Here is a 12,415-nt window from a genome sequence, read left to right as displayed (position 1 = left end):
AACGTACACATAGAAACAATAGTCAAACTAGGTCCTGGTGCTACGTGATTTGATCTATCTTAATTCTTTGGGAACATATTTTATATTCTGCAGAAGCAGAGGCAAGTGTCAATCCTTTTATCAATCCTTTTATCTTGGAAACAGGTAGCTATTTAACATACACAGCTCAATCAAGTGCAGACAGAAGGATTTATGACTTTCTTCCTTCCTGTATGGTTTGATCACCAAGTCTGTATTTATCATTTCTTATTTACTCTATAGACACATCAAGGCAGAACTCATGACGCCTGAGTCTAACTGTATGTACGCACACAACCTGTTTGTTTTTTCTGGTTTAAAGCCTTTTAAATATATGATTGACCTCCTTCTCAATGCCACACAGCACGACTTCAAAATAAGATTATTATAATTTGGTGACAGATCATAAAAGATGCTCACGTCAAGACATTGAGACTCAAAAGCAGAACTAAAATAAAGAACTGAGGGCAAACGTCATGAGTTCTACAATGACGTCTGTACTGGGTACAGCTTCACTATGGGACTGAGCTGACTGGATGGAACACTCACAAATAAAGACGGCAGTATATTCCACGCTGTCACATCTCTCCAATGACTTAAGCACACTTTTGTTTAAAATTTCACTACAGTGTAAAGGCCAGTGTGGTATGAAATATTAGTCAGCTGAACTAATGTTTGTTGTATCATTAAAATATACTGTACCTTAAAATAATAATTAAAATGTATATCAAAATGTATGTATATGTATATAAAATGTATATCATTAAAATAATAATTAAAATGTATCAGTTGTTGTATCATTAAAATATACAGTGTACTGCAATACAGCTACTGAATGTAGTAACAGGTTGTATATAGACAAAATTTCCAGAGAAATTTGAAAGTCCTTCTTCAGCTGTGCAAGCCACATACTTTTGCTGATGAATGACTTCTGTCCAACACGTCCTGTTCAACATGTCCTGTCCTGTTTTGTGTACTATGCTTAATTTTTCTACATCCACTATGCTTATCACTTCTGCTAAGCAATAAGATCCATCAAAGTGACATGTGCCCACTCCACAGTGAATACTGATCACTATAGTAATTAATTATTAATCATTACAGAAATATGGAATAATGTATGAGTGTTTTTCTTCTGGCAAATCAAAGATGTACTCATAATTAAGCCTTTGTCCATGGCTAAAGCCCACCATTCAGATCCAGACATTTTTGCAAACTCAGGACAGCTTGAATCAAGACAATGGTGAATAATAGGAACCTGATCCATCAACAAAACTGAGTACTTTTGCTTTCATTTGGTTAAAATCTCCCATCGCTCAATTTCTGACACTGAGACTCCGATGATTCCTGACCTTTTCGTTGTATTGTCAGTATATCATATTCACTGCAGGTCTTTTACTTTGAATTTCATGTTTTCAGGCTGATCTTGAATTGGCATTGAATCAGATCTAAATAACCTTCATTGTCTCAGCTCCCCACAGTGTCTTTTAAAACTTTAACAAAGTCCTTTTTTGATCATGGCTGGATATTTGTGCAATGCCCAAAGAATGTAATCCTGACATGAGCACAGGGGAAAAGCAAAGCCACTACTGGAATTTTTTTTTTCAGCCTAATGAGTTAGATCAATGACATGCTTAGTTCTTTTTCATTTTCCTAATGCAAGGTTAATGGAGTGTAAGCAGTGCATGAACGCCACACAAGTTCCAACCTGATTCAGACTATTCCTAATTAGATGCTATTTCTGGATATTATATGTGACAGACAATATTATTTGGTCACACACATATACAGTATATGTATGTTTACATAAATATGATTCAGATTGCCCTGGTTAATAATATAGTCACCAAGGCAAAGTCATACTACAACTCTACAAAATAAATACTGTCAGTATACTTTAAGAAAAAACAAACAAACAAACAAAAAAACTAAAGTTTAATTTAAAGTTACATGATACAGTCCTTGCTAATTAAATTTTGAATGTGGATCATGACTACAATAAAATGCATAAATACTGTATCTTTGTGTAAAAGTCTAACCTTATACATCAACAGAACCGCAGTAAATAAGCTGAAAATATGCAGGAAATCATTCCCCCCCTTTTGGGAGCATGAAAGGATCTTTTGAATGCAGCTCAAATATTGTATTATTAAGGCCACATTGAATTGAGTTTTTCTGTATATACATTTTTCACTATACCAAAAAAATCTACCGATTATCTACTTTCTGTGTAGATGGAAAATCACTATATACGGAAAGATGGAAATATCCTTCACAGAAAGAGTCCTGAGATCCTGGCAATCAGTGATAAAACAAATAATTTCAACCTTGACCTCAATCAGACTTTTACAGCTCCCACACATGTTGTTTTGGAGATAGTTTTATGGTTAGCAATTAAAAGGACACAGATATGGACACTTATGATCCCCATGCTTTAGTCATGGTCTCTGTGCTTGTGTACGTGTCAAGTAGCTGCCGTGCATGCAGCCCCATCGAAAAGATCAGGGAGGGCCTTGGCTGAAAGTGTGATGAATTACAAACCAGCATTGCATCATTAGGTAATAATATAAGGTGTGGTACAACCATTTCAAACAGTGAGCTGTCATTCTGTTTATGACAGCACATAAATTATGAGGCGAATGTTGGGGCCTTGACTGTAGAACTCTTGGTTGTAGGTTTGTAATTCTAAATACTGAATCTTTAAAGCATGTGATGAAAAATTTTATTCTCAGCTTTATTTTAGTATATGGGTCATTATCTCAAATCTGGGCCTTTTAAGACCCTCAGCCAGCTTTGATATAATTTCAGAAAAATGTTTGAAATTGAATTTAATTTCTCTAAATTTAAAAGTATATATAGATTATAATTATAATATTAATATTGTATAAAAATATATAAATGATTTAATTAATATACAGTTAATATACAGTTACTGAACATTTTTTTATCGTAAACATCTGTAATCAATCCTGCTAGATATAAACTCTGTTATTGAGGCATTTGTTTTGTAATAATATCATAAAAATAGGATGACATTGATAGATTGTATTATTAGGAATCACATATTGTAAAACAATGAATAAAATTATTCAAATAAATGCAACTGTCATAAATGTAAAGTAACATTTTAAGCTACTGAGCATAATTTTTGTTAACTGTAATTGTGTAAAAGCACACATAATTAAGTATCTGAATTGAATTAATCATATTGTAATAAGTGGAATGTAATTTGCAGGACACTTTAAAAACCCATAGCTGCCTGAGAGCCAGATGCTTTCCCTGACTTAAACATAGCTTATTTTTGTTAATATTTTTTAAGTGCAATTTCAAAACATTCTACTTAGTAGGTTGAAAGTAGTAAAATAGATAATGGGATAACGACCCATATAGTTTACTGGCTCTCTCACTTTTATCACTGTGATAAAATTTAATGATTTAAATCATAATATATGGCAAAACATTGTGAAGGATCATCAAAAGTTTAAATCAAACCAGTAGCTGCAGAAGCTATCGCTACAGCACGTTCCTTGGGTTTCTAAGACCCATGGATGTTCTTCTTCTTTCGGCTGCTCCTGTTAGGGGTCACCACAGTGGATCACTGGTCCGCATATATGATTTGGCACAGTTTTTATGCCGGATGCCCTTCCTGGCGCAACCCTCCCCAATTTTATGCGGGCTTGGGACCGGCATTGGGAGTGCACTGTTGTGTGCAACCCCAGTGGCTGGGGTTGGTTCCCTGGCCACGAATCAAACTCAGGCCGAAGCAGTGAAAGCACCGAGGCCCAACCACTAGACCTCCAGGGACCCATTTTCTAAGACCTATTAATGGACATTAACATAATATAAAGGTAATGATCCAATTTTTAGTTTTAGTAATGGCTAGTTGCTGTTGTTTTTGTTGTTGTTGTGCATTTAGCTGCTCCCAGTTTGAGGTTCACCACAGCAGATCATTGGTCATTTGGCACAGGCATTATGCCAGATGCCCTTCCTGACGCAAACCTCCCATTTTATCCAGGCTTGGGACCAGCACTGAGAGTACACTCCCAGTGATTGGGTTACTAATAGCCAGTAATAATGTAAATTTATTATAATAGTGTTTTTGTTGCCTTATTGATTGAGTAAGATCCAGGTAAATAATTGGACATATCAATCAAAAGAGAGAACATCAGAACCAACTCTCACATGGAAAACTGTTAAATGATTGAGTGATATTTCTTCCACATGCAGCAATATAGCTGTTCTGTGCAAATAAGATTTTAAAGGTAAAAAGCATACAACTTTAATTAACAAAAGAGATTAGTGTCAACACCAAACCTATAAACACTTCTGCTCTTCATATCATCTAATAGAGTACAAATGAGTGAATGAATGAATGAATGAATGAATGAATGAATGGACGGACGGACGGACAGATAGATAGATAGATAGATGAATGAATGAATGAATGAATGCTGATTATTTGGGTATAGAAGATAATAACAAATACACCTGAAAAGTGAAATACATATGATCATATTCATTTTCATACAATATTTTGAGAAATTTTCACTACCATTTACTTCAAACAGAGTCTAGTATTACTTTATTACTGTGACGCAGATGTGAATCCTGTTTGTTTTATTTTATGCTATAAAACTGTCACACTGTCTGACACACCTTTTTGATAGGGTTTATGACTGGGGCAATTCTAGTCACTGATTATGCCTGTAGATTCCACAGTTTAGTGTCACTGAGTGACACTATCCAGCCTTTTACTCCTATAATCTTCAATGAAATAGCAACTGTATGAACCTTGTATTTGGTGGACCTGGATGCACTGATTTATATTTTAATTGCACAGTAGTGTCTTATGTGATCTCCAGTTTGATTTCCAGTTGTTTCCATGGTGTAGTGACATCAGTGACCTGAATAACTGCAATCTCAAAATTGCCCTGTTTAACAAACCAACAAATTATGACAACCAACAAACCATACACACTATATAACCAAAAGTTTGTTGACACCTGACCATCACACCCATGTATGCTTTTTGAACACACACACACACACACGCACATATGCACACACACACATCTAACAATTAATTAAATTTTGCAAAGTACATAAGCATAATTAGTTAATGATAATTAACTCAGGCAAACTCTGCTGAATTCTGTGGGTGAAAATGGTGTAAGTAAGGCATAAAACATAATGGAACAAATAATTGATAACATGGTGGAAGGATGTGAAGTTGAATGTGAAGCTGATTCTAATAACAGCACGCCGCAGTGTGTTTTATTCTTCTTATACCACAGCAGTTTGCCAATAGTTATAATTTTTTTTAACAATTTGTTTCACTTTTTTTACTTGTTTATACTTATGTTCAATGTTATGGAACAACTGAAAAACAAATTAGTTCCTGTTATCACTTACGTTATAGCAGCTGTAACCAGTCATTTCTTCACCAGCCTCTCTTTTTTGCTAATAAGACCAAAAAAAAAAAAAAAGTTATCCTAAAACTGCAAAGCCCTCTGTCCTGAAGACCATCCTGTCCTGTCCTGGAAAATGCAAAGTTAAAGCTTTAACTCTGACTGATGTTACAAAAATACTATATAAGCTCTCCAATCTGTTTATGTAGACAGCACATTATACAAGTCCTTGTGTAAGCTGTTACTATAAGAAATTATAACATATTAGAACATGCACATTAATATAAACTTTGCAGCTGGAACTACTGTCCAAACAGCTGTTACAGAAAATTAATCAACATCTTCTGATCTTCATTATCTTTGAGAATTCAACAGTGCTGTGGTATAAATATTCTTACAGGTAATTTATTGAGTTGTTTACATGGATATGTTATGTAAATAAACTATGTTTATAGTTACATTTACATCTTATATACCTAGATATACTCAGACATGCAGCAAGATATATTTCAGTAATTAGATTATGATTACAGTTCTATTCTGAGCACAGGTTTTCTCCCCATGTCTGCATAGGTTTCCTCTGGTTTTCTCCCACCTCCCAAAACCATGGCAGTAGGTGGTTTGGTGTAGGTGTGAATGAGTCTGAATGTGCGTACTTGGTGCCTCGCAGTGGATTTGCATCCAATTTTGGGAATGTGTTCCTGCGTCACACTCAGTACTCTTGGTATAGGCTCTGGATCCACCTTGACCCTGACAAGGATAACTGAAAGTGAATGAGTAAGATTAACTGCAATCACACTCAGTACTCAGTCTTCATTCATTCATACAATCATTACAGCAGTTTAGCTTTGTTTACAGTAGTTTTAGCTTTTGTTTAGTCTAATTATCTGATGGTTTTTCACTGTTTTTATTGAATCATATGCAAATTTATTTTATTAATGTGTATTTAATCAGAATATATTTAATATAATTCAATATATATGCACTTTTGAAAAGAACAAGTGAATACTGTATAATAAATGTGAAATGGCTCAGTAAAAGTCTTTAGATAGAAAAGGCAAAAAAAACCCATTTTTATTTATATAATTATTTACTTATTTACATGATTGGAATTATTGGAATTGGAATCCGATTGAATTTTACTGGGAGAAGAAACAATAATTAGGTGATGCTTACATGGTTTATCAGTGGGTCTGGTATGACTTGACTTCTTGTGTGTACACTGACCAGCCATATTAATAGGAACACCTGTATACCTGCTCTTTCATGCAATTATCCAATCAGCCAGTCTTTTGTCGGAAGCACAGTGCATAGAATTGTGCAGTTACAGGTGAAGAGCTTCAGGTAATATTCACACAAAACACCAGAATGGGGAACAATGTGTTGTCAGCGACTTTGACCATGGCATGGTTGTTGGTCTCAGATGGGCTAGTTTAAATATTTCAGAAACTGCTGATCTCCTGGTATTTTCATACAAAACAGTGTATGAAATGAGTGGCCAGACCAATTCAAGATGAGAGAAAGGCTATAGTAGCCCAAATAACCACTCTTTAGAACCATGGTGAGCAGAAAAGCATCTGAGAAATACACAACACAATGAGCCCTGGAGTAGATGGGCTACAACAGCAGAAGCCCACATAAGGACAGTTGAAGGCAAACCAGTCTGAACCTTGTCTTTTTCCAATCTTTAACTGCTCAGTTTGCTGACTCTGTGCCCACTGTAGCCTCAGATTCCTGCTTTTGGCTGACAGAAATGGAATCTGATGTGGTCTGCTTTTGCCTCAGGTTTTCGTGCTTTTCTGCTCACCACGATTGTAAAGAGTGATTATTTGAGTGTCAGCTCAAACCAGTCCGACCATTCTCTTCTGACCTACTGAAGATGATATTGCAATAATCATGTCGTTAAACCAGCATCTATTTTATGTCTTATATATTATCTTATCTTGTGATATCATTTATCTTTTTATTTGATATTATGTTTTACTTGTGCTATGGTAACACATTAAGGTTTCTTAAATAACACAAGTTGCATAATTCCTTAACATTAACAAACTATGAACCTCAGCATTAATACACCGGAATTAGATACAAAGTGATTAACATTTGTATCAGTTAAAGCTTTTTAAATAAAATATATGAATATCTGCATATAACCAATGTTTATTCCATGCATACATAAAAACATAAAAACACCAATCTTTTAATTAATATTTTTGTAGTTGTTAATTGGTAGAATTGGTAAGTGAAGCAAGATAGTAAGTTCCAATATTTACACCTGAAGAGATTATCTATTCATTACCAACATTTACTGTATACAAGCTTAATTTAATGTTTATTCCACTCAATCAGAGTATACATCGTGTCAGGTGTATGTAGAACCCTGTGTGTAAGGGTGCGGAGGAAGATCCGGGAGACAGGCGGAATCGTAGCAGAGCTCTGGGCTTGAGTTTATTTCCACCTTCGACAACACAATTTTAAAAAATGGGGCTTTCGTGCCGTTCAAGTTCACGCTCAGTAGCGTGTGTGTGTGTGAATATGTGTGTCTTGGTTCTCTCCCTCACTCTCTGTCGAGCTACACATGCTACTTCTGAGATGCCAGTGATGCCAGTGATCCTGACCCCTTCTGCTCCTCCTCGCTGCCTGACCCATCCTGATGCCCTACTTCTGGTTGGAGTTCTCATCGGTTGAGTTCACTCGCTGCTGCTGGGGGTGGCCCCATATGGATTGCCTGAAGAACTGTTTGGATTGCTGGGGATGGTGCCACCTGGGGGCTGTGGAGATGGCATGGGGATCACATATGGGGAGCTGTACTGTAATGGCTTGGGACTGCGATTGCTGTAGTGGCTTTGGGGCTGCAGTTGCCACAAGCAGCTTCGTACTCAGGACTCCATCAGTGGACAGTGGATAGATTTAAACCAACTGGACTTCTTGCAAAAACTGTGATGAATTTATTGGTTGCACAATTGCACTATTTGTCCATATAGTACACAATAATAGAAGGGATTTATTTATAATTGCACTATCCGTTGCACCCAGATGAGGATGGGTTCCCTTTTGAGCCTGGTTCCTCTCAAGGTTTCTTCCTCATATCATCTCGGGGAGTTTTTCCTTGCCACCTTCGCCACCGGCTTGCTCATTAGGGATAAATTCACAGTGATAAATTCAAATATTTACAATATATTTTTGTGAATCCATTTATTTCTGTAAAGCTGCTTTGTGACTATGTCCATTTGCTACTAGATAAGTAGCAAATTTTGGGTTTGCCCAAAATCATTTCCTGTCATTTATTGCAAGGAGATCAGCCCATATCAGATCAGCCCACTATGACTGAGACACAGCCCTTAATGACATTCATTAAACAATCAATATATGAATCACCTGAAGATAAGCGACTCTGTCATAATGAGCACAAATGTTACATACGTAAATATAATTTAATAATTTTTTTTTAATGTAATACCTGGATTAACACAGTAATGTTGTTCATTACAAGGAAATATTAGGGTTAGTTAGTTTCCTGTTTGTTTTTTATCTAGTAACCCCTGGTTTAACATATACAGTTTTTTTTTATTATTTGAAAATACTACTGATACCGACAGTGCCGTGAAAGACTTAGCATGTTAATGGAATTATATTCCTCATTTTATTAGTGAAGGCTTCAGAAATAAACAAGTTATTTTACAGGAATAAATAGCTCAATCCTCTCAATGCTAATGTAAGTTCAGTAAACTAGTTGTTTATGTCAGGAAAGCTAGGCTGAGACAGATGCAGATGCAGTTAATATCTTTTATTAAAGCAATGCAGACAAATCCAAAAATCGAAAGGCAAGGTCAAGGTCAAAAATCGGGCTTAGGTCAGGCGATCAACAAATAGAGTGAACTAGGCAAAGGCAAAAAGTGAGAATCAAGACACAGGCAAAAGTCAGAAAACCAGAACATCAAACATGGCAGAATAAGGCTTGGTAGAGCTCAGGTGTACAGGACAAAACCAAGCATTTACTTCACCAAGAGGTTGGGAATGAAAGTCTCATTATAAAGGGTGAGTGTGAGCATGGGGAATTGGGAACAGGAGTGTCCTCAGAAGTCCGGTGATTGGGAGTGGGTGAACGGTGTTGTGGTCTGGGGAGTGTAGTCTGCGGTGGCCATGTTTGAAAGCCACGGTGTGTTATGGGAAATGGAGTTCATGGACTGCATAGCCCTGACAGTTTATATGGATAATACATAAGGAAGTTATTTATATTATTTATATATTCAGCACCCAGTAATTTATGTATCATAGTGCTCATGTTTTATTACACTCTTAGAAAAAAATACTGAAATATAGAACCCTTAAGAGTTTTTTTTAGCTTCTTTTCTGAAGGAACCCTAAAGATTTCTATGTAAAACCTTGAAAATGAGCATTTCTCTATCAGAGAGTTTTCCAAGTAGAACCCTTTAGGAAGCTGAGAACCTTTAAATACCAGATAATATTTCAGGAACAGTTGAAGCCTGTAAGAAGGTTGGATTTTATACCTACTACCATCAAACAACATACTATTACATGAATCATACTTTGTATAATTGACATTTTGTTATTTGTGGATGATCATGGAACACTGATGCTATGGCTATTTAAGGTCTCATATGTTGTATTCATCTGATATTTTAATGGACCAAAGCATGTTTTACATCCTTTCCTGCTCACCATCACCGAAGAGGCCATTCTCATTATGATTACGCTGACATGTTTTGAATCACTCCCTTTCATTTCTCATGTGTTTAAGTTATGTGAGCATTTACATCTTAACAGTTACATGTATCATTCTCAGTAATTATTGTCACTTCAACCTGGATAATGGCTGGTTATTAATTTACATGCTCTAGAAACCTCAGACAAACGCAGCCACAGATCCATACAAAAGACTGGGAAAAGCATAGATTTCACATTAGATGACATTGCTCATGATTTATGAAATCCCTTTTACGACACTGTGTTTATTCATTAACTGCAGGGAAAAAACCTGGCTGTGACTGGCTGGACTGGAGGTATGAATCCTTTATAAAGAGAAAGAGAAGCAGAGGCAAGACATAACACTGAGGTGAGAACACCTGGAGAACAACTGTGAAAGACCCACAGCTTCTTTCAAAACATCAGTATGAAGACCATCATTTTGATCGCTCTTCTCTTGACTACTCTCTGCCTGGTCTCTGAGGCTGTCCAAGTCCAGGCAAGTGCTACAGTTTTTGATTTCTTTGATGTTATGCCATTATTATCTTGCCTGCTTTTGCTTCCGTGTTTGTGAGTCAGGAATTTATGTAATTATGTGACTTATTGCCATACTGTCAAGAAATAGTGAATGTATCTGAATGGATATTGCCCTTATTGCTCTATCCATTAGCTGAAAGGTTTACTATGATATTGCATTCAAGAAGAACTTTATCAATTTAAACATCTTTTCCTTCAACGGAGACATACTTTATTCAAATTTATAAATTTGATTCAACTGGACCAAGTAAACCTAGCCACTAATAGTTTTTGACAGAGTTTCACCTTAGAAATTAGTCTTATACAGTTCTCAATGTTCATTTGCAGGATGGAGAAAATTCCTACTCACTTGAATCAGTGAAGGTCCTTCAGCAACTGTTGGACAGTAGCTCTGTCCCCAAACAGCAGAATCCTCGTCTAGTTAAGACCAGCTACAGCGCAGTTTGTGGCAACCCAACCCTGCCCCAGGAGTTTATTGGGCTCTGTCGTCAAAGTGACTCTGCCCTGGTCTTCTCCAGGCTAGGTAAGCATCCATTTTATCAGATAATTCATTCATATAATTTCAGAGCATTCCAGCATAGACCTGAAGGTATAGCTGACTAACTATTTTTTCTTGATCCTCTTGCAGCTGCAATGCCTACGGATGTGTGTGAAATCTGTGCTTATGCCGCCTGCACTGGTTGCTAGACATCTTTTCTGCTTGTGAAGGAATGTTTTTTTCCAGGCACCCAAGTGCAACAGACTGTTTTGGAACTGTTACCTGTTTAAAAGCACATGTGTAATGCCTCTTAGTCTAAAGATTTGATGAATTGGTATTTTTTTATTTGTTACAGTATGTTTATTTATCAATTCTATTTCTATGTGCCTTGTGTTTGCATATTCTTATGTTCATCAGTTCCTTATATGTGCATTAAAATGCTTTCAAAAGTATCATGTCTTGTGGCAGTTTTTGTAAGGGTGAAAAATACATTTATTAATATTAAACAATCAAAGGTGTCTAACTTACTCTTCAGCTGTTCTGAAATGATTTCTTCATAATCCATGGGGCCTACATAATAATAATAATAATTGAAATTACAAAACACAATCCCACTGAATTTTATTGGGGAAAAGGAATAATAATAAATGGTTTACCAGTGGGTGTGGTATGACCTGACTTCATCTGTGTACAGGCCACTTTAATAGGAACAGTTATGTGGGAGCAGTCCAGTGCATAAAATCATGTTTCAGTTAATGTTCAAACATCAAAATGGGGACAAATGTGAACTCAGTGACTTTAACCGTGGCATGGTTGTTGGTGCCAGACTCCCTGGTTTAAATATTTCAGAAAATGCTGATCTCTGGGAATTTTCATGCACAACAGTCTCTAGAGTTTACCCAGAACAGTGTGAAAAACAAAAAATTCCAGTGAATGGCAGTTTTGTATACATGTTGATGAGAAAGATTAGACCAAAAACCATGTCACTGTCAAATTCACCAAGATCATATTTTCCCCAATTTGATTTTTCAGGGGAACATTAACTTAAGTCCTTTACCTGTATCTGCATGATTTTATGCATTGTGTTGCCACATGATTGGCAAGGGAATGTTTTCATTAGCAAAAATTCCATATATATCTGAGATGTAGGACAGAATAGTACAGTATATTAGGTGGGTGTCAAAGATTCAAAGCAGTAACGAAGTAGGGAATCAATCTTGGTCAGTGGTCACTGGATAGAAAGTCAAATATCATCTATACAGCTTAA

The 12,415-nt window shown here is 36.2% G+C and overlaps 1 protein-coding gene across 1 annotated transcript; it reads left to right on the top strand.

Annotated features, from left to right (window-relative positions):
- Window positions 1-10,486: 10,486 nt before the first annotated feature.
- Window positions 10,487-11,600, top strand: LOC113538027 (guanylin). Its single transcript, XM_026932833.3, has 3 exons — window positions 10,487-10,632; window positions 10,998-11,193; window positions 11,299-11,600. The coding sequence occupies exons 1-3, from the start codon at window positions 10,561-10,563 to the stop codon at window positions 11,355-11,357; spliced, it is 327 nt and encodes a 108-aa protein (XP_026788634.3). The 5' UTR covers window positions 10,487-10,560; the 3' UTR covers window positions 11,358-11,600.
- Window positions 11,601-12,415: the final 815 nt, after the last annotated feature.

The sequence above is a fragment of the Pangasianodon hypophthalmus genome, chromosome 20 (assembly GCF_027358585.1).
Source record: "Pangasianodon hypophthalmus isolate fPanHyp1 chromosome 20, fPanHyp1.pri, whole genome shotgun sequence".
NCBI lineage: Eukaryota > Metazoa > Chordata > Actinopteri > Siluriformes > Pangasiidae > Pangasianodon > Pangasianodon hypophthalmus.
The sequence above is the reverse complement of the archived record's forward strand: the minus strand, read 5'-3'. Positions and strand labels throughout refer to the sequence as shown.

Coding starts and splice junctions, on each gene's coding strand:
- LOC113538027 (XM_026932833.3), top strand. CDS start 10,561: ATGAAGACCATCATTTTGATCGCTCTTCTCTTGACTACTCTCTGCCTG. Junction 10,633..10,997: donor CTGAGGCTGTCCAAGTCCAG/GCAAGTGCTACA, acceptor GTTCATTTGCAG/GATGGAGAAAATTCCTACTC. Junction 11,194..11,298: donor CCTGGTCTTCTCCAGGCTAG/GTAAGCATCCAT, acceptor ATCCTCTTGCAG/CTGCAATGCCTACGGATGTG.